The sequence below is a fragment of the Entelurus aequoreus genome, linkage group LG22, assembly GCF_033978785.1.
Source record: "Entelurus aequoreus isolate RoL-2023_Sb linkage group LG22, RoL_Eaeq_v1.1, whole genome shotgun sequence".
NCBI classification, from domain to species: Eukaryota; Metazoa; Chordata; class Actinopteri; order Syngnathiformes; family Syngnathidae; genus Entelurus; species Entelurus aequoreus.
Window position 1 is genome coordinate 9,927,968 of NC_084752.1, and position 23,212 is coordinate 9,951,179.

The 23,212-nt window shown below is 38.9% G+C and overlaps 1 protein-coding gene across 2 annotated transcripts; it reads right to left on the reverse strand.

Moving 5' to 3' along the window:
* Positions 1-201: 201 nt before the first annotated feature.
* cp110 (centriolar coiled-coil protein 110) lies at positions 202-21,021 on the reverse strand. Of its 2 annotated transcripts, none has more exons than XM_062032898.1 (11): positions 20,870-21,021; positions 20,523-20,650; positions 18,157-18,270; positions 14,885-16,934; positions 13,735-13,844; positions 10,608-10,712; positions 8,759-8,875; positions 8,522-8,620; positions 8,340-8,456; positions 2,870-2,940; positions 202-765 (listed from the first exon to the last, which is right to left on the reverse strand). In XM_062032898.1, exons 2-11 carry the CDS (start codon positions 20,643-20,645, stop codon positions 639-641), a joined length of 3,033 nt encoding a protein of 1,010 aa, XP_061888882.1. In that variant the 5' UTR covers positions 20,646-20,650; positions 20,870-21,021; the 3' UTR covers positions 202-638. The 2 variants fall into 2 exon arrangements, with proteins under 2 accessions (XP_061888882.1, XP_061888881.1); XM_062032897.1 differs by having other exon boundaries at positions 20,792-20,968.
* Positions 21,022-23,212: the final 2,191 nt, after the last annotated feature.

Below are 23,212 nucleotides of genomic sequence, written 5' to 3' on the forward strand. Positions count from 1 at the left end.
CATACTCCATTTACCGCTTTACCTCGTCTCTTTCCGTCCAATGTGCCACAAAGCAGACTGGGGGGAAAAAAATGCAGACCGCAAATGGCACCCGGGCCACATTTTGGACATCACTGCGGTAATATATTCAAGGGAGTGCGATTTTCAACTTGTAAAAAACTTTTATTATCATATTACAAATATAAATAACACTTGACTATAGATTAACATTCCAAACAAACAATTTCAGTGCAGGACAGATAGTTCAGGCAACTTTGGGAACTCTGTAAAAGTAAAAGTACGGTAATGAGAATACTGACAAAGTGTGTGTAGATAACTAAATAGTCATAGGCTGTGATCTTTACAGGGAAGTGTTCTGATATTTTGCATTCAACAAAGTAACCAATGCACTCTTCCAAGCAAATAAATGATTTCCTTTGCAATTGCACATGTAATAAGGTTTTCTATGAACACTTTAATGCTATTGATTGTTTGTATCCTGCTAGTTATATTGTAAAAATGTTATAACAAGACATAAAGAAATAAGTTGAGCAGTTGTACAAAGAAGCTTGACTATGATGTTATCTAGTGGGAGGATGTCAGTAGATATAAGAGTGAAATGATAAGTCAGCAGAATAACTTAGCGTTCAAGTTGTCAGTCAGGAGATCCTCAGAAGCTTTCTTCTCAACTGTCCTCGCTTGTGTCCTGGCAGCTGTCCTTCACTACATGTTGTTTTGTTTGTGGTCACAACTCCTCTGTTTCGCTCTGACTCCTTCTTCTGAATCCTGCAGTGAGACAAGAAGAACTTTAGGGTCTCCTTACTGTTTGTGTCTCCAGCCTGCTGTGTGAAATGAGATATTTCTCCCTGGAGTACGTGAATGCATATTCCAGTTAAGGCAGACTTGGGCAATTATTTTGACTCGGGGGCCAAATTTAGAGAAACAAATGTGTCTGGGGGGGCGGTATATGTATTTTTAGGAACACTAGTACAAAACTTCACAATAATGTCAGATTGAATGCTAAAAACGTTATGACAGACCGCCTTAAAAAAACGGAATGAATTTTACATTTTTTTTACTGAATGAGACACTCAGGGTGTACATGAAAATAAACAATGTGGGATTTACAATATTAACTATGAATGATAAAACACTGAATATTGACAACATATATTGCTTTTTATCTAACAAAATTGTTCTTAGGGTAATTTTGTATTTGCTTTTTAATGTGTATTTTACTTCTGTTTTAAATTTTATTTTTTAGTCTGTCCTTTGCCTTTATTTCTTTGTGGTGTACAGCCCTTTGTCTTTCAACTGTGGTTGTTTTTAAAGGGCTTTATAAATAAAGTTGGTATGGTATGGTATGGTAACATATGAACATCAAACCCCCTCTCCATCCACATATTTTACAATCAAGGGAAACGCAACAAAAATGCGAAACAGCGAAATATGAACGCTAGGGGTGTAACGGTACACAAAAATTTTGGTTTGGTACGTACCTCGGTTTAGAGGTCACGGTTCGGTTCATTTTCGGTACAGTCAGAAAACAACAAAATATACATTTTTGGGTTATTTATTTACCAAATTTGCAAAATATTCCACCAAAAATATTTTTCTTAGTGGAATATTTGATGTGAAGTAATCGGAACCTTGGATAGGTCAATAATTCATAATAACATTGATTTTGATTCAATATTATGTTTTGAGCAATGACAGTTTGAAAGAAAAAAAACAGCTCTGTTTTATTAGTCAACATTGCAACTTTTTCTAAATTACATTTAACCTTTAAGCTTTTTTATTTAACTTTTGTTATGTTTTTGTTTATTTTAATAGTATTTTTAGAATGTGCCGTGGGCCTTTAAAACATTAGCTGTGGGCCGCAAATGGCCTCCGGGGCAAATCTATGGATAAAAAGCAGAGCCTGGCGACGCATGCACGTTTATCATAACTCTCTCGCTCTCTCTGTCTCTGCCCCTCCCTCACCAATGCTGCTGCACGCACAATTTGTTTTGTTTTTAACCCCTTCTTAACCCTGAACGTACATTGAAAATACACGCAACCCTAACTCAAAATGCCGGACATTTGAGGCATTTAAGAAACTCCGCCCTGACAGCTCCGCAAAAGAGGACATGTCCGGTGAAAAGAAGACGTAAGGTCAGTCTATCGTAGCCCGTTAGTTGCTAGCATGCCGTGTGTTGTGCCTCGGTGTGCATTGTTTACACAACGTGCGTTACGCTACTTAATATGTCCGTGTGGAAATTCGTTCGGTACACCTCCGAACCGAACCGGAACCCCCGTACCGAAACGGTTCAATACAAATACACGTACCTTTACACCCCTAATGAACGTGAAGGGTAAAATAAACCTACCTATATTCTGATATATCACTAAGCTTAAGAACTTTGTTGTAAAAATCTCCTTCCGCGTCTGTCCCTGACACCCACATTTCAGACTGGCCACTCTGGAAACACTCTGTGGAAACGCTCCCCACCCACACTGCTTGGTGCTGTGACTTAAATTACCATAGTAACTAATTAGATTACCATAGTAACTAGTATATCATGCAAAAGCGTAGATTCCAACCATTGAAATACTTTGTATAGTTCAAGACTTATGGTCATTTGAAAACATCACAATTTGAGTTTATTTCGAACATGCAGGCATACAACATGATACATCACAATTTCCAGTTTCTCTTTTCAACATGTTCGAAAAGGAGTAGGAAGAAGCAGAGCTTATCTTAAAGATCTAAAAACATTATTTGGGAATGTCCGGGCCAGATTGAAAAGCTTAACGGGCCGCATGCGGCCCCCGGGCCTTAATTTGACCAGGTCTGAGTTAGCGGACAGTTTTATATGAAACTAATGCTGAAACTCATGAAAATACTCACAACATTCCTCTTTTCCTCTCGAGAGACTTTTGTGTTGCAGCAGATAGAGAACTCATTCCTGTGTGTTCTGTCTGGAAGAATATAAAACACAAGTTGTAGTTTTAAATACGACATGTGCGACAGTGTGTGTGTCCTATCAGAACGAATATAAAACACAAGTTGTAGTTGTTTTTAAAAAAAAAATGTTTTGAGAGTGTTTAGGAAGAACAACATCAACCAGAAGATACTGATAAACTTCTTTATGCATTATAAATGACATCACTGGGTTGAATTTGTACTGCCATATTTTCCAAACTATAGAGTGCACCAGCATATAAGCCACACCCACTACATTTTGGAAGAAAAAAACATATTTTTCCATATTTTAGCCGCCCCAGACTACAAGTCGCAGAAATATACCTAATAAAGAGTAGCAAGAGTTATTTACACAGCAAGATTTTGTAAATGTGTATTGAAATATTTTAATTGTTTCCAAACTTTGCCTGTCACACGGCAGTAAAACAGCTGATCAAACAAAACAGAGGTTCTCGTCATGGACCCACAAGCTGCGGAAGGTAGCTCTCCAATCAGTTAAACAGACTCAATAACTTTATTACTGAGGAATGTGTCAAACTTAAACAATAATGCTATTGTAATAATACCAACACGGACACTTGTAAACGTGTTAGCAGATTAGCTAATGCTAACAGCGCTAGCTTGATTACATTACAACACCATGTACAAATATGCATGAAAACACTACTATAAAACATGTGACAGTTTAGTAAGTATGAGTTGTTTTAGTTATATTGTCAAACTTACAAACTTTGCTTGGAGTGATGAATGAAGAAACCATACGAGCAGAAACGCTACAAACGACTATGGCACTTGTGCCTCAGGTTGAAGGCACTAAACTACTGCAGGAGTTCAACTCGCAGCTCTTGCAGTGAGCAAACTTGTCCAAAAGATGGTCCTATAGCACAGTGGTTCTCAACCTTTTTTCAGTGATGTACCCCCTGTGAATTTTTTTTTACTTCAAGTACCCCCTAATCAGAGCAAAGCATTTTTGGTTGAAAAAAAGAGATAAAGAAGTAAAATACAGCACTATGACATCAGTTTCTGATTTATTGAATTGTATAACAGTGCAAAAATACTGCTCATTTGTTGTGGTCTTTCTTGAACTATTTGGGAAAAAAAGATATAAAAATAACTAAAAACTTGTTGAAAAATAAACAAGTGATTCAATTATAAATAAAGATTTCTACACATAGAAGTAACCATCAACTTAAAGTGCCCTCTTTGGGGATTGTAATAGAGATCCATCTGGATTCATGAACTTAATTTTAAACATTTCTTCACAAAAAAATAAATCTTTAACATCAATATTTATGGAACATGTCCACAAAAAATCTAGCTGTCAACACTGAATATTGCATTGTTGCATTTCTTTTCACAGTTCTTTTTGACAGACATTTTAAAAAAATCTCACGTACCACTTGGCATACCTTCAAGTACCCCCAGGGGTACGCGTACCCCCATTTGAGAACCACTGCTATAGCACAAACAATAACAGAGTCGTGTATAAAGCGAGTATGGCCAACTAAACAACAGACGCCATGACTGCTACCTAGGTGTGTAACGGTACACAAAAATTTCAGTTCAGTACGTACCTCGGTTTAGAGGTCACGGTTCGGTTAATTTTCGGTACAGTAAGAAAACAACTAAATATACATTTAATGGTTATTTATTTACCAAATTTGTAAACAATGGCTTTATCCTTTTAACATTGGGACCACTATAATAATTCTGCCCACGTTAATCAACATTAAACTGCCTCAAGTTGTTGCTCAGATTAAATAAAATTACTTTTCTTCTACGTATAAAAAGTGCAACATTAAACAGTTTCAAGTCAACTCATCATGCTTAATTTATTACAGCATTTGGGAAGCCTGTAGTTGATTTTTATTATGGAAATGTTATATTTTTGTGATAGCAGGGACCCTGCCATTCAAAACTAGGCTGCTCCATTACTAATGATTAATGTAACTATAGCTGGAAAAAATAGTACAATAGCAATAGGAGAGACTATTCATCCCTGAACACCATGGAGTTCATGTAGGCTTAATGATGCACTTACATTATTATATCAACTATCAGAGACAGAAAATTCATTTAACAAAATGTCCTTTTTTGCTGCTTCAACACAGCTCAATCAACACAGAAAAAGTGAAATAACAGACAGACAGGGCTTTGCTGTCCGTAACACACACACACACACACACACACACACACACACACACACACACACACACACACACACACACACACACACACACACACACACACACACACACACACACACACACACACACACACACACACACACACACACACACACACACACACACACACACCGCAAAATGAGCTAACATTACGCTAAAAGCGAATTAGCCTTCACCTCAAGCCAGGACTACGAGCGAGCTCAGCTGCCTTTTATATTTCTAGAAGGTCAACGGGCTCGTAGTGATGTTACTAGTAGTTGACTGGGAGGTGTTTATTATAATTTGGGGAGAGTCCGTTGCCTGATGCTTACTTGCTAAACGCTAAGCACTGACTACATGCGCTCTGAATACGCACTGCTGATTGGCTGTTACCGCTCTGTTTGTAACCAGATGGTTGTGTGGGTGGGACAATGCTGGGTGCTGTGTAGAGTACTGACAGAGACAGAGGCAGAAGGAAGCGGAGCAGCTTGTTAAGACTTTAGCTTACGCGGCTATTTAATATGTTCGTGTGGAAACTCGTTCGGTACACCTCCGAACCGAACCGAAACCCCTGTACCGAAACGGTTCACCCCTACTGCTACCGGTGCAATTTCTGTCGTTTTGACCTTTTTCTGACGAAATAAACCAAAATAATACATCTTTATATATTTGTAAACGTACTCCAGCTCATAAACTTATAATAAAAAAATGTTTTTATTTTGTGAAAGGATCATTTTGCGGTCATATTTGTTGCACTCGCTGCTACATTCCTGCAGTGTTTCGGGACCATCAGGAAGTCTAACACGCACCCGACAGCGCAATAAACGTAAAAAAAAATACACAGATCGCTAAAATAAGTTATTACCCCCATTATTCCAAAATCTTCATTAGCTATGGACCGACAATCCCTGGGAAATTGTGACTTTTGTGTGAAGTATGTCCATTGTGTTAACTCTCTCCAATATATTTGTAATCCTTATATGTACCACTCATTATGTATTATTCTAAGTGATCTTTCTTTTTGGTAACATTGTAAGTGAATAAGTGTACTTTTGTAGTTACTTCCCCATATTTCTTTATTAAGAGGGAAACATCGCCATCTAAAGCGTACAAGCTTTAGTATAGCCTGTAGAGACCTGATGATCTGGAATGATATTGATAGCTTTATAAAATAATCACATTGTTTAAACATTTTTATAAAGCGTTTTAAGCAAAATTTATTGCAACGTTATGCTTAGTACATTTAGCACACCCCTTATGGCTGAGGAATTCACATTAGTCACATCATTTTGGTCTTGACCTCTGTATGTATGATGAGATTATCGCAGATCTTCAAGATGCAACCTTTTAATCAAATTTGAATAATAGAATATTGAGACTGATTTGGTGGATTTAAAGATTCTTTTTTTTATAAATGTAGGTTGGTAAGAAATTGTAAATGGGTATTTGGTGGGTAGATTTTGAAAGGAATCGTATTGAACTGTATTTATATATATTATATGATGTGTATTTGAACTGTGGGTCCATGTCCATAAACTGTGTGCTTCTAGGGATGACCTTTTGGCAGAACAGTCTCTGACATTAACAAAAGAAGCATTAATGTAATACAAAATTATGTCTTTCTTTAAATTAATAAAATTAATATAAAAAAAAAATATATATATATACGTTAACGTTAACACTAGCGAGCAGTAGAGAATATGAAGTGATTTTTTTGTCCAGAACTTATTTTGCTTTATTCGGTAATGACACATTTCTTGCCACTTTATGTTGTAACTTTTTTAATGAGATTTTCAAGTTCATTTTGTCATCTATTATTACAGCCCAAATTTGGTTTCTTTTACTCATTCAATGTCCGTCTAAATGTATTTGTGTTTGACTTTCTCTATTACTGTTACCAAATATCATTATTGTAGTTTTATTGAGATTCAAGGATAGTCTGTTTTGTCAAACCATCTTTTCAATTTGTTCATTTCTTCTGTTATTATTTGTACATTCTGTGTGTTCTCTCCTGAACAAAACGCAGACATTTGTTGTGTGTTTACCTCTCACAAGACACAGTAATCCGTGGCTCTGCAGTGTCGACAGAGAACCTTCACTTCCCATAATTGTCTTTTTTCGGGGTTGTGGGAAAAGCGATGAGAAAGCTTTCCACAATTCTCACGGGTGGAGCAGCCCCATGTTGCACTTATACACGTGGAAAAACTAAGGCGGAAGCGCCGCAAACACATAGCGTCAGTTAAAAGTTAGTAGCAGTCACGGTGCTCTGTAGTCACGTGAGTGCCATTTGACCAATCAAATGTGGGTGTTGTTGATAAATGGCTTTGGCTTTGCATAGTAGAGTTTTAACTTGCACTTACAGATGTAGCAACAAACTGTAGTTACTGACAGTGGTTTTCTGAAGTGTTCCTCAGACCATGTGGGGATATCCTTTACACATTGATGTTGCTTTTTGATGCAGTACCGCCTGAGGGATCGAAGGTCACGTGCAATGATTTCATCAGATTCTCTGAACCTTTTGATGATATTACAGACCGTAGATGGTGAAATTCCTAAATTCCTTGCAATAACTCGTTGAGAAATGTTCTTCTTAAACTGTTCGAAAATTTACTCACGCATATGTTCACAAAGTGGTGACCCTCGCCCCATCCTTGTTTGTGAATGACTGAGCATTCCATGAAAGCTGCTTTTATACCCAATCATGGCACCCACCTGTTCCCAATTAGCCCGTTTGTTTGCCTGTGGGATGTTCCAAATAAGTGTTTGACGAGCATTCCTCAACTTTATCAGTCTTTTTTGCCACTTGTGCCAGCTTTTTTGAAACATGTTGCAGGCATCAAATTCCAAATGAGCTAATATTTGCAAAAAATAACAAAGTTTACCAGTTTGAACGTTAAGTAAATTGTCTTTGCAGTCTATTCAATTGAATATAGGTTAAAAAAGGATTTGCAAATCATTGTATTCTGTTTTTATTTACGATTTACACAACGTGCCAACTTCACTGGTTTTGGTTTTGTACACGACTCTGAACAATAACACACATTTTCAATCTCTCTGCTTGGATTTAATGAAAACTGGTTGCATTATTACCAATAGCAAAGAAAAATCCAGAAATTAGTCACACTATTTTATAAGCTGCAGGGTTCAAAGCGTAGGAAAAAAGTAGCGGCTTATAGTATGGAAAATATGGTAAAACTAAAAGTGCTTGAATTGCGGTTTTAAACTGTTACCTGTCGTCTGAGCACTCGGTCTCTCACCAGCTCTCTGTCCAGACTAATCAGCTGCATCCTTTCCGCCACAGACAGGCTGAAGAAAATGTAGTAAAGCTCGCAACGTGCCACTGTCAGCTGAAACCAACACAGTGTGTGACGTTAGTTGCTGTGTAAGAGATGTGCAACATGTGCGCCAATACCTGCACAGAGACTCTCCGCTGCAATAGACGGTCCTCTTTGCTGCACATGTCACCTTTGGCAATCTGCTGCTGGAAAGCCTGCAGGAATTGCTGCGTGTCCTACAGGAAAATAAATCCCAGCTGACAGCACCGAATGATGAGGGACTTCAATTAGGTGCAAATGTCAGCTGTGACAACAAACGCTTTCTCCTTCTCTGAGACAACAGGACACACTGCAACAGATGTGACTTGACTCACCCCAACAGTGCGCACCAGCTGCGTCACTCGCTCGGTCCTTAGCAGCCTGCGTGTTAGATAGCCTTTGACCGAAGCCAACAGCACGAGGCGCCATCTCTCTAGGTGTTCACTTGAGGGCTAAGAAAGAACAATGATGATGTAGAATGAATACCAGAGTGGAATGCAGATTTTATCAGTGAAAACCAGTTAATTTCTCTCAGTCTCAAAGTATTTATTTGGTGGTTTCACACGGACATGAAGATCACAGTTTCCATCTTAACATCACTGACTTATTCCAGCACACACGCTCTACATCACAGGTGTCAAACTAAAGACCCGGGGGCCAAATATGGCCCGCCTAGTCATTTGGTCCTGCCGCAGTATTTCATGTGGTCCGCCCGCAAAATTTTATGTGGCCCGCCACGTCATTTATGTGGCCTGCAAAAAAAGGCTGGAAAAAAATAAAGCACTTTCCGACTAAATGCACATATTGTTCTTGTAATTTTGACAGAAACATGTACTGTATCACATTGTATATATGATACTGCAACAAGCAAAAAAAGTTATCAATCAATCTGTTAGTAAAAACTATAGTAATCAAAGAGTTTTCTATGCACATTGTGTAACGAGGCTCTTATAAATTTATATTCATATACAGTACAGGCCAAAGGTTTGGACACACCTTCTCATTCCATGCGTTTTCTTTATTTTCATGACTATTTACATTGTAGATTGTCACTGAAGTCATCCAAACTATAAATGAACACATGTGGAGTTATGTACTTAACAAAAAACGGTGAAATAACTGAAAACACGTTTTATATTCTAGTTTCTTCAAAATAGCCACCATTTGCTCTGATTACTGCTTTGTATTCTCTTGATGAGCTTCAAGAGGTAGTCACCTGAAATGGTTTTCCAACAGTCTTGAAGGAGTTAGCTCATCGAGCAAAAGAAGAGTGGTCCAAAATTCCAGTAGCAAGGTGTAAGAAACGCATTGATGGTTACAGGAAGCGATTGATTTTAGTTATTTTTTCCAAAGGGTGTGCTAGCAAATATTAAGTTGAGGGTGCCAATAATTTTGTCCAGTTCATTTTTGGAGTTCTGTGTAAAATATCGGATTTGGCTTTTTTTTGTGTTGTTCCAATGCAAACAAAATAAATAAACATGTGAATACCAAAGCATTTGTAATTTCAACAATTTTCTGGGAGAAGTGGTGCATTATCTGACAGAAGTGCAGGGGTGCCAATATTTTTGGCCATGACTGTATACCAGTGGTTCTTAACCTGGGTTCGATCGAATCCTAGGGGTTCGGCGAAGCCTCCGCCGCGGAGGTCAAGACACACCCGACTCATCGTGTAAATAACAACTTCTCCCTATCGGTGAATTATGGATACCCCCAGCCTTTGCGAGCAATCCTTTTCGAGGATGCTGGACATAAAAACGAAGAAAAGGAACAGAGTCTGCTGTGAAAATGACATGAGTGGCACTTGCCATATCTAAACTGATTTGCAGGTGTGTAATTTGTTCTGAGTTCATGCACTGTGTTGGTTTTGTTCTTTGAAGAAGGTGATGTTCATGCACGGTTCATTTTCTGCACCAGTAAAAAAAACATATAAATTTGTCTTGGATTTGAAAGAAAAAAAAAACATTTTATTTTTCACTAAAGAAGGGTTCGGTGAATGCGCATATGAAACTGGTGGGGTTCGGTACCTCCAACAAGGTTAAGAACCACTGCTGTATATACTTGTTTAATAAAACCTCTGCCTACTGTATTTTAATGTTGGTCATTAAGGTGGTGCTTGGAGAGCAAAGTTTTTTCAGAGGTGGTACTTGGTGATAAAAGTTGAGAACTACTGTGCATTAGTAATACCTGACATATACGCTGAGACAATGGCAATGTGTCCCCAACAAGATGGCCTGATGTAGAGCACGGGAAGGAGGATCTCTGAGGAAGGTGGTAGTGCGCTGCCAATGCCTAAAGAGGACAAGCAGACTTGAGTGCATGTACGTATGTACAGAATGGTTGGAAAATACTGAATAAGAAAGGCCTGCAAAGGCTGAGTGGGGGACATTAGGAGGATGAGGATGATAATAAGGTAGAAATAAAACAGTCAGAAAAGACAACAGAGGTGACCAAACAAAAATGAAATGTAAATTTAAAAAAGAACATTAGTGGTGTCACACAGAGGGACAATGTAACACTTAATCACAGACACTGATGAATTAAAAAAAACAACTTTACTTTTCTGTGTCAATGTATTCCTTTACAAAGCTCAAGCTCTCATCACAATCCAAATTGTTTCCATACCACTTACATTTTTCTGAATGATTTCTATTATATATACACAATACCAGGGATATTCAACTGGCAGCGCAAAATCCAAGTTCAGTTCAAAACGTGGGAGAGACTAACATTGTCGCAGCAAATTGATTACAATAAAAACACTAGAGCGCTCCTGTTGTATTGAGGAACTTGGACCTGTGTAAACATAGTGGCAGAAACTTGCATTGAGGAACTTGGACAAGTGTAAACATAGTGGCAGAAACTTGCGTTGGCACCTGCCATCCATGGGGGAAGGAGTTCATGTAAAATGTCAATTAATGACATAAAATATTAACACAAACTTATTCCGAGTCTCGTCCTGCTCTGTCACTGATAAGGATAGAACAGAATGTTTGCCTTGATAGTCACCGCGCCCCGTGGTGTGCAGCTTTAATGTACTGCTTTTATAAGCCAGATGTACTTGCTTTCATCACCGGTGGAAATTGGATATGGTTTGCTTAGGGTATTACGGTAGTTTATTTTTATTTCTAAAATGCATACAATATGGTGCACTACTACATACATCCAGTTTCTCATTACAGCATGTCCAAAAAGGAGAAGAAAGAAGCATATCTTATTTAATCCTATGCCTTTTTGTTTTCACAGCAATTTCTAACATTTGTTTGTACTCAATCTCTAACACTAAACATGTTTACATGAATAAATAAACAATAAATACGGTTCTCATGAATCCAAATTTAAGTACGTTGTGATGCACATAATGAGATTAATGAAATTATCTTTTTTTTTCATAAGGTTCAAGATGTTTATCATGATTCTTCTTCCTTGTACTTTTTAAAAACATTTTGAGTTTGAACAGTTTGTTAAACTGGATCATATTTGTACATTTTTTGACTTCTTTGCCTAACCCATTTCACAATTTAACATACTGACATACTAAAGCAGTGTTTCTTAAACATTGTTGAGCCACGAGTGCCACCTGTTTCTGAGCTGTGGGCCGAATGGGCCGCAGCTGAGAAGCTGTGGTATGTTTTGAAAAAGTAATAATTTCCTAAAATTATAACATAATTGTATCCAACACTAATGTTTTGCAATCCAAATTTTTCGGTCTAGCCTAAAAAAATACCTTTCACGGTGTGGCCACACACAAACTCAAAGACCCACCTCCCGACCTATTGATTTGTTCAAAAGTCCAAAATGGAATGCGTTAATTTTTGTCCTTTTCTACAGACAATACCCCATAATGATAATGTGAAAAGTTTATTTTTTATTTTGCAAATTTATCAAATAATGAAAAATCACATGTACATAAGTAATCACTGACTTTGCTCAATTCTTTGTCGATGCACCTTTGGCAGCAATTACAGCCTCAAGTGTTTTTGAATACATGCCACAAGCTTGGCACACTTGTCTTTGGGCAATTTCACCCATTTCTCTTTAGGCACCTTTCAAGCTCCATCAGATTGGATGGGAAGCATTGGTTTTCTCTGTACATTGCTGCATTCATAATTCTCTCTACCCTGACTAGTCTCCCAGTTCTTACCACAAAAAAACTTCCCCACAGCATGATGCTGCCACCACCATGCTTCACTGTTGAGATGGTGTTGGCTTGGTGATGTGCGATGCCTTGATTTCTCCAAACATGATGCATGGCACTCTCACCAATAGTTCAATCTTAGTCTCCTCAGACCAGATCATTTTGTTTCTCATGATCTGAGAGTGTTTCAGGTGCATGTTGGGAAACTTTTTCCAAAGAAATGGCTTCCGTCTGGCCACAATACCATCCATCCATCCATTTTCTACCGCTTATCCCTTTCATGCCTGATTGCTGCAGAGATGGTTTTCCTTCTAGAAAGTCTTCCTCTCTCCACACAGGAATGCTATAGCTGACAGAGTGACCATCCCGTTCTTGGTCACCTCCCTTACTAGACTAATAAATTCAGCAATGTACCGAAATATCCTGGATGAAAACCAACGCTTCACATCCAATCTGATGGAGCTTGGAAGGTACTCCAAAGAGGAATGGGCAAAACTTCCCAAAGATACCGGTGCTCTTTTTTCTTCCTTCAGACATGACGGCACGCCGTCGTCACGTTGTGACATTGCTGGCAAATTGAGCAGAGGCGCATGTCAGGCAATGCACACGATCAGAGTACTCATAAGCAGACACGTGGAGACAGAAATGGAAAATGGACGCATTTTGGATTAAAAACCAACCATTAAGATTGGGCTATAAACACTAAAGCGCAGTTGAGTAAGAAGTACTTTAAACAGTGGTCCCCAACCTTTTTGTAACTGCGGTGAAGTGTCTTGCTCAAGGACACAACAACATGACAAGGTTGGTAGAAGGTGGGGATTGAACCAGTAACCCTCAGGTTGCTGGCACGGCCACTCTCCCAACCGCGCCACGCCGTGCCCTGACATTATTGTCTAGTATGTGCACTCTTATTTCATGACAAAATGTTTTCTTTGATAGCAATAAGAAATGTATGTTTAAAGTATCTTAAGATTGTCTGTTAAAATAAAGCCAATAATGATTTTTTTTGTTTCATGACAACATTTTTCTTTGATCGCAATAAGAAATGTATGAGTCTGTTAAAATAAAGCCAATAATTAATTTTTTTTGTGGTCACCTTTATTTTGAAAAGTATCATAGAGCATCAAAATACATTTTGGTACAGGTACCAAAATATTGCTATCGGGACAACCCTACCTGGAACACTTCTTCCTGTTGTCTCCTGTGCTTTTCTTGCAGAGCTCGAACCTGAGCAGTATGGACCTGCCCAAGTTCTACCTCATGACTGTGTCTCCATGGCGATGCAGCTGAAATCAGTTTAGAACATAAAAACATGTTTTACACATCGAACTTTCAACTGCAGGATGAAAAGTTGTTATTTAGGTGTTCAACTTCAACATGAAAAAATAGCTCCCCTAATAACCGAATAAAATTTGTCGACTACAAATGTATTTGTCTATAACAATCGATGACATCCTCACTCATGTTTTTCCAGACAGGAACACACACTGTTGTGTCAGTGCGACCGGTGACAACATTTCATCTATTTTTTAAATCCTTTCATAAGCGAAGATCTTTCCTGTGGCTGCGCTGCCAGCCTGGGCATGTGTACGAAACACAAACAAATGAAAGCCAATCAAAGCAAACATTTCATTTGGCCCGTGCTTTACAAAGTTTCACTTTTAATTGTGATTGACAATATGTATTAAATCTAGGGCTGCAACAACTAATCAATTAAATCAATTAAAATCGATTATAAAAATAGTTGCCGATTAATTTAGTCATCGATTTGTTGGATCTATGCTATGCACAGAGTTTTAAATTTTTTATTTATTTTTTAAATAAACCTTTATTTATAAACTGCAACACTTACAAACAGCTGAGAAACAATAATCAAAATAAGTATGGTGCCAGTAGGCTGTTTTTTTTCCAATAAAATACTGGATAGGATGGAAATGTAGTTTGTCTCTTTTATCCGACTATTAATCAATCAATCGAAGTAATAATCGACAGATTAATCGATTATCAAATTAATCGTTAGTTGCAGCCCTAATTAAATCTCTTCTTAAAACACTAATATAATGATAACATAAGCTTGGTGGTGGTGGTCTTGTTACATTTTTTTGTTTGAAAAAATTTAACTTTAATTGTTATTTAGCACAAACCTGAAAATAGCTACAACTGAATTTAAAAGCTGATAGGTTAATTAAAACAACTGAAAAAATAGACGCTTCATAATCCGGTTAGTCAACTAATCGCTAAAATAGTCAAGGATTAGTAGCCGATTTAAATTGTTGTAAGTTTCAGCCTTAGTTTATATACAGTGTGGTATATATGTTTGTCTCACCTGTGGGAGTCCTGCAGCAAGGTGAGAGGTCTTCACTGCCACTGGATGCAAAACTTCTGTCCGCGTTCTCCTGCATTATGGATGACTCTGTTCCAACCAACTTTTCTGGGGTCAGTTGATTCCCTTCTTCCAACTCTTCGCTTGAGACCTGATCAGATCCAGAACTCTGAAGGTTCCACATCCCAGACTGTGGTGCATTAACATCATATGATTGGTTGGGAGAGAGCAGGTGACTGGAACTGTCACCTTCTTCGCTCAATTCACTTTTTCCATCTGTAGGGCAGGAATTTGTATCCGACAGCATGGACACTTTCAGGCAAAGTGTAGGATTTGAAACAGCATTTGTAGAAACATCAGGAGTTTGCATACACTGGGCTCCAGACTGAATACATTTGGCTCCTACATTGCAGTTTTCCAACATGTCTCTGCAAGAGTCAAGGGACTGACTACTTAAAAGCAACTTGTGCATTTGGCCTGGCTCTCCAACATGATCCACGTGTGAGCTATCCTTCCATTTTCCCTCAATTTCCATGATGGAGCAGCCTAGATCGGATATTAATTCTTTTAGACTGCAGAGGCAGGACTCCAGTTTGTTTATGTCCTGGGAATTCTTGGCAAGAACACTTGGTCCAAGAACACCTTGGTGTCCCAGGTTACTTCCTTCACCAGACGTGTGGCTTTCATGCAAGCTTGTAGAAAGAAGAGGTTTTCCCCTCATGTTGTCTACGCCATCTCTGATTGAAGCTTTACTGTGAACAGGACTCTGACAGAAGTTAGGCACTGGGATAGAGTGATAGTTTCCTTGTCCCTCCACAGATGTAAGGAGAGCTTTGCTTGTCTGATCACTGGTCCGCTGATAAACATCTGGACTTTGGCACGTTTCAATTGATAAAAGGTGTTGTTGAGGGAAGGTATTTTGTTCAGGGACTCTTTCTGAATAACCGTTTAAGTTTTTGCAAATCAACTCCTCCTGACATGTCTTCTCACTGGATTTTTTGCAGGTAGAATTAACGGTTTTGTTGAATAAGCATCTTCTCTCTTTAGGTTTCCTCCCCTCTGCGCTTTTGTAGCGAAACTCATCATTCTCCTTATCAGAGAGGCTCTGCTCTTCCAATCTTGGCTCATGTTGAGCTCGCTCTTGAATTCGAGTATTTTTGGCTTGGTTCCTGAGCATCCTCTGTTGTCGGCGGTACTCCTGAGATTTCTTCAGCAGGTCCTGGAGGCTGGGACGATGAGGCGACTGTGACTGTACTTTTGGTTCCTGTTTGTTGGCTGACTGTGTTTTTGGCTCACACTGAATAAGCTGCTCAGTACTTGGATACAAATCAATGCATGGCGGCTGAGAGGCTTTGCTTGAAGAGCTTTGCAGCAACATCATTGTTTTGCTTTCATCCACAAAAAATAATGTACTTTTGGGGAAATGATCTGGACTGATAGCACTGTCTTGTAGACTGTTTGCACATTTATCTTCAAAAAGATGATCACTTGTGACAGTGCCCTCAGGAAATATGCTATTACTACTGTCAATGCTTTCTATAAAATCATGACAGAACGAGGATTCCTGTCCACTTCTCTCCAGTTCCTCTCCATCGATGGGAGGATAACTAATAATATCTGGCCTCCTGGCAATACTGTCGGAGGTGTTGTGGAGGGAAACGTAATCTGTATTATTTCTTCCTACTGAACCATGGCTAACGTTCAGTGAGTCCAAAGTGTCTGACACATCTCTGGCATGTTTCATATTCTCATGACAGCCTGATGGTGCACAGCAGCAGTTGACACTATCAATAGAACTTGGTTGAGAGGCTTGTTGTTCAACAGGCCAACCTCCGTGGTTACTATTTTGAGGAATCACATGACAAGAGAAAAGAGAACTATTTGCTGGCGATGGAGAAAGCCAACCAGATGCTAGTGAGGTGTTTGGACTAGTCTTTTCCTGTACAGTATCAGCACTTTGAAGACTCGATTGACTGGAGTTAGTAGAACACAAAGATTTGGCATCAACCTTTAGTTCTTGAAGTAACTGGTCTAATGTTGGAGAATTCCTGAGCTGCAACACAAAACATTTCGAATGTTTAAAATAATCAATGATCGAGTTGTCAAAACATTCAACTCAATCATTATTGCAGTGTCCGTACTAGGGTTGGGTATCGAGTATCGATTGGAACCGGGACTAACTTTCCGATTCTCCCGGAATTGTTCAAAAGTTTAAATTTCGATTCCTAGTTTCGATACCCAGTCCGCCGACCGGAAAAAAAGAATAAGTCTGCCGACCGGAAGAAGAAGCCGCTGAACACCAACGAAGAAGCGCCCACCGCCGGAAGTGTTAGCATAGCCGAGCCTATGTAGCCGAGCGAGTCAGTCAAGCATGGATAGCGGGCGTCGGTGGTCGAAAGTGTGGCTTTACTTTACTAAAAAAAATGAAATATCGGCGAAATGTAACACGTGCGACAGGACTGTTTCGTGCTTAGGAGGGTGCACGTCGAACATGATGAAGCACCAACGAGTTCATGGAGTACATATAAATGCGTGTCCCGTCTTCGACGCGCTGCGCCGCCTGTCCTCCTCTGCCTCTTCCTCCGACGCCCAGCCTGGCACCTCGGTGACTGCACTGCAGTCCAAATCCGGTAAGTAAAACAATATATATGCAATAAATAATGTGTTTTGCGCCAACGTTGAGGCAGCTAACAAATTAGCCCGCATATTTTTTCATAGACAATTTACAACCTGCTAGCCAGGCTCCGCGATGTGCTCTTTCCTGCAGCATCATACACTTATGTGTAAAGGTGTTTTCATGAGGTTTCCTGCAGCATCATACACTTATGTGTAAAGGTGTTTTCATGAGGTTTCCTGCAGCATCATACACTTATGTGTAAATGTGTTTTCATGAGGTTTTCAAAAATAAAGCTCTCTTGAGGAAAGTGTACCCCTGGGAAAATGTATTCATAATTTATAATATTTATATTCAAGTTCATAGATTTGATATTTATATTCTAGTTGAAAACAGCCCTGTGAGGAATTTATAGTAAAGTTCATAAAAAGTTAATAGAATTAAAATTGATGGAGAATGTCAGACTATTTCATTCAGAAAGACTGTAGGTTAGCTAGCTCATTTAAAATATCCTAAACTTTTTTTTGATCCTGCCTCTTAAAAGAATCGGAATCGAGAACCGTCAGGAATCGGAATTGAAACAAAGAATCTGAATCGTTCGAATTCAAACGATACCCAACCGTAGTCCGTACTTAATACTTATTAATTCAAGACATATTACCTGAACACTGTGGAGAATTGTTTGCACATAAGCCATTCTCTGTTTGTCCTTCAACTTGTGATTGACAGCATCTTTTCTGTGATGTTGCATTTCCTCTCGTTGTTTAACTGTGAGCTGTTAGAGAATGCCGATATAAGGGTCACTTTAGAAATGAACATTACATGTAAGAAATCAACTATTTTTAAGCCAAAAACACCTCATTGTCATTGTTTACGTGCTTTGTCAGTCTATTGCTTTTGCTTTAGGGGTGGCAATCTTTGGCCACCTCACTATTCAATGACAATTCAGGGGCTAAGAATCCATCATAAATCGACTGATGTATGCGCTAAATTATTGCATCATTTGCAGTTTTTAGATGTGAATGATGGATGGATGGATTGATAGATTTACAGGCAAGATACGTTTTTTTTTGTCCATGCAAGCTACTAAGGCAAATCATATAGTTGGTGTAGATGCCCATATTTGCTGTACAGATTTACTTTACAAAAGAGAAGTAAGGGATACTTTTCTTGTTGCCTTATTCGTATTTGACTTTATTAAATGGATTTATATTAATGTTTGGACCGGAGCAGGAGGGGATAGAAAGAGAAAAAAAGGAAGATCGAGGGGGAAATTGCGGGGCACGAAGGGGCTAAGATAGAGAGACAACAACGAGTGACTTTCTTTCTCAAAAGCGACGAGCGACAAATCGAGCAACTTTTTGGGATGTTTGGAGACATGAAAGCACGTATCACTCTAATCTCAACGACAAGCGGTGCTGCTGTGAGCCTTTCCTCTCAGGCGATCACCTGTCTACTGAATGTGTGCTCTTAGACATGTTGTACTGAAAACACATTTTGTTGTATTTTTAAGTGTAATTGCAATGAAGGCCATGCCATTGTTATCAGAGCAGAGAGGAGTCGCACACCCAGTATGTGCAAAGCTGCCGCTGTTTTTGCCTTGGTTAAGATGTCAATGTAAGTGTTTTATCACTGTGATTAGGGCTGGGCGATGACTCGCACCCCTCCCAAACAATGAAAAAAACTGCAACTTATAGTCCAAAAAATACGGTATATAAATAAACTTTTATTGACTGATTGACTTTGATTGATTGAAACTTTTATTAGTAGATTGCACAGTGAAGTACATATTCCGTACAATTGACCACTAAATGGTAACACCCGAATAAGTTTTTCAACTTGTTTGAATTCGGGGTCCACTTAAATTGATTCATAATACAGATATATACTATTTTCATAATACAATCATCACACAAGATAATCATCAGAGTATATACATTGAATTACTTACATTATTTACAATCCGGGGTGTGGGATATGGAGGGGGGCGCGGGGGTTTAGGATTGGATGGTATCAACACTTCAGTCATCAACAATTGCATCATCAGAGAAATGGACATTGGAACAGTGTAGGACTGACTTGGTAGGATATGTACAGCAGGTAGTGGACACAGAGAGAGAGATCAGAAAGTGTAAGAAAAAGTGTCTACATTTGATTATTTACAATTCGAAGAGGTATGATGTGGAAGGGAGGGTGTTAGTTCAGGGTTGAAGTTGCCTGGAGGTGTACTTTTAGTGCGGTTTTGAAAGAGGATAGAGATGCCCTTTCTTTTACACCAGTTGGGAGTGCATTCCACATTGATGTGGCATAGAAAGAGAATGAGTTAAGACCTTTGTTAGATCGGAATCTGGGTTTAACGTGGTTAGTGGAGCTCCCTCTGGTGTTGTGGTTATGGCGGTCATTTACGTTAAAGAAGTAGTTTGACATGTACTTCGGTATCAGGGAGGTGTAGCAGATTTTATGGACTAGGCTCAGTGAAAGTTGTTTTACTCTGTTCTCCACCCTGAACCAGCCCACTTTGGAGAAGCGGGTTGGGGTGAGGTGTGATCTGGGGTGGAGGTTTAAAAGTAACCTGACTAGCTTGTTCTGGGATGTTTGGAGTCTAGATTTGAGGGTTTTGGAGGTGCTAGGGTACCAGGAGGTGCATGCGTAATCGAAAAAGGGTTGAACGAGAGTTCCCGCCAGAATCTTCATGGTTCTTTTGTTGACCAGAGAGGAGATTCTATAGAGAAATCTCGTTCGTTGGTTGACCTTTTTGATTACCTTGGTTGCCATTTTATCACAGGAAAGATTAGCCTCTAGAATGGAACCTAGGTAGGTGACCTCATCTTTCCTGGTGATAACAATGTCACCCACTTTTATAGTGAAGTCATTGACTTTCTTAAGGTTGATGTGGGACCCAAATAGGATAGGATCCACAGTAGCGTTTGCATAGCCAAAGGGGAAAATCAGAGTAAAATCAAAAGGAAAATAAAGCGCTAAAAAATGAATTGTTAAGAGGACAGAAAAGTATAAAAATGTCCATACCACTGGTGGCAGGATAGGATTCCCATGGAAGCAAATGTAAGAAGCATAAGGAGTTTTGTGTTCCTCATCTTTTCTCTTCAGCTGAGAGAATCTATTCAGCACAAACGTGTCGTAGTCCTCCATTCCACCTGCAGTTAGTCGGGAATATTCAGGGTTAGCCTTCATAATTTAAGCACACTTTACAGTATTATTCCGTCTTTTGTAACGTTAGCTTTAACGTCGTCTCGCTAGCGACAGCTAGCCGTCGCTAACAAGACTTCAATACTAACCTTACTATGGTTGACATCGACTCTTATCGCGCGTATAAAATTAGGAAGAATGACAAAATTGTTGTGTTTAACCCTCACATCAACCATGGAGCTGAAGACTTTGAGAAAGTGTGTCACTGTGAACCGCCTTTCTTCCCGGACTATTTACTTCCGGTGTGTCACTGTTACCCGCCTTTCTTCCCGGACTATTGACTTCCGCGGACCGGAAGTGGAGAACCACAAAACCAGTTTGGATTACGGAGTGAATAACGAAAAATCAATTACGATCCCATGTATATAAAACTAAAAAAACAACACATGTGTTACAATATAAGCACACGTTCCCGTTAACAAATGGTCTATGAATGTGTTTCATGAAGATGTAAAACATGGTTGTATTTCATGTTTTCGTAAACTCCAGCGAGTTTCTTCTTCTTCTTCTTCTTTGGTTTAATGGCGGTTGCCAAGCAACCTTCTGGCGTGCATCACCATAGATATCTTATAAGGCAGTGGTCCCTAACCACCGGGCCGCGGCCCGGTACTGGTCCGTGGACCGATTGGTACCGGGCCGAACAAGAAATTAAAAAAAAAAAATTAGAATTTTTTTTCATTTTTATTAAATCAACATAAAAAACACAATATATACATTATATATCAATATAGATCAATACAGTCTGCAGGAATACAGTCCGTAAGCACACATGGTTGTATTTCTTTATGACAAAAACAATAAATAAATAAATAAATAAATACCATAACATCCCCCCCCCCCCTCATTAAACGATTACTCAAAGCAATAAGTCAAAGCTTTTTTTCTAATCAAATTAATCGATTTAAACGATTAATCGTTGCGGCCTTAGTGAAATGATCAAGTCTCAAAGACCATTTACTTGCTAGCCAGACAATCTGCACCAAGTTGACGACACACAGCCTGGACAACTACAATAGACTGAAACTAAACGGTGACTACAGCTTGCAGACTGGTCATTATTGCGTTATTAACTCACATCTAATGATTCATTCACGTCCAACGATTAAATTCACTTTCAACGATTGATTCACATCCAAATATTAACTCACACAAAACAATTTATTTACATCCAACAATCAATTCACATCCAAAGATGAATTCACTTTAGACACTTGATTTACAGCCAAAGATTTATTCACATCCGACGATTAATTGACATGAAAAAATTAATTCACGTCCAAAGATTAATTCACTTCGAACACTGAATTCACGTCCAACGTTTGTACGTATGCGTGACCTTCGAAAGCCACCACTGTGACTATGTTGAAGCAGCTAATTTTTTACTCTTTTATAATAAGTTTGTTATTAAAGTAGACCTGTGTTGGCAGTGGTATTCATGTGTGCGACACAGTGTGTGTCTGTGTGTGTGCAAGAGTGTAAAATAGTTTTTCTGTCCATTTTCTACTGAGCTGTTTAAAAAAAAACATGTTTGATGAGCAAACATTTGCATTTAAGATTAAAACAACATTCTATCTGTGATTATTTATAACTTCACTCTGGACACATTGTGATTAAATATTTTAATCTATTAACAACCGTTGTATATGTACAAAACCCAAAACCAGTGAAGTTGGCACGTTGTGTGAATGGTAAATAAAAACAGAATCCATCCATCCATCCATCCATTTTCAAACCACATGTCCCTTAATGATTTGCAAATCCTTTTCAACTTATATTCTTTGAATAAACTGCAGAGAGATACTTAATGTTCCACCAGAGAAACTTTTTTTTTTTTTTTGCAAATAATCATAAACTTAGAATTTAATGGCAGCAACACATTGTAAAAAAAGTTGTCACAGGGGCATTTTTACCACTGTGTTACATTTGAACAACACTCAATAAGCGTTTGGGAACTGAGGAGACCAATTTTTGAAGCTTTTCAGGTGGAATTCTTTCCCATTCTTGCTTGATGTACAGCTTAAGTTGTTCAACAGTCCGGGGTCTCCGTTGTGGTATTTTAGGCGCCACACATTTTCAATGGGAGACAGGTCTGGACTACAGGCAGGCAGGCCAGTCTAGTACCCGCACTCTTTTACTATGAAGCCACACTGTTGTAACACGTGGCTTGGCATTGTCTTGCTGAAATAAGCAGGGGCGTCCATGATAACGTTGCTTGGATGGCAACATATGTTGCTCCAAAACCTGTATGTACCTTTCAGCATTAATGGTGCCTTCACAGATGTGTAAGTTACCCATGCCTTGGGCACTAATACACCCCCATACCATCACAGATGCTGGCTTTTCAACTTTGCCCCTATAACAATCCGGATGGTTCTTTTCCTCTTTGTTCCGGAGGACACGACGTCCACAGTTTCCAAAATCAATTTGAAATGTGGGACTCGTCAGACCACATAACACTTTTCCACTTTGCAGCAGTCCATTTTAGATAAGCTCGGGCCCAGCGAAGCCAG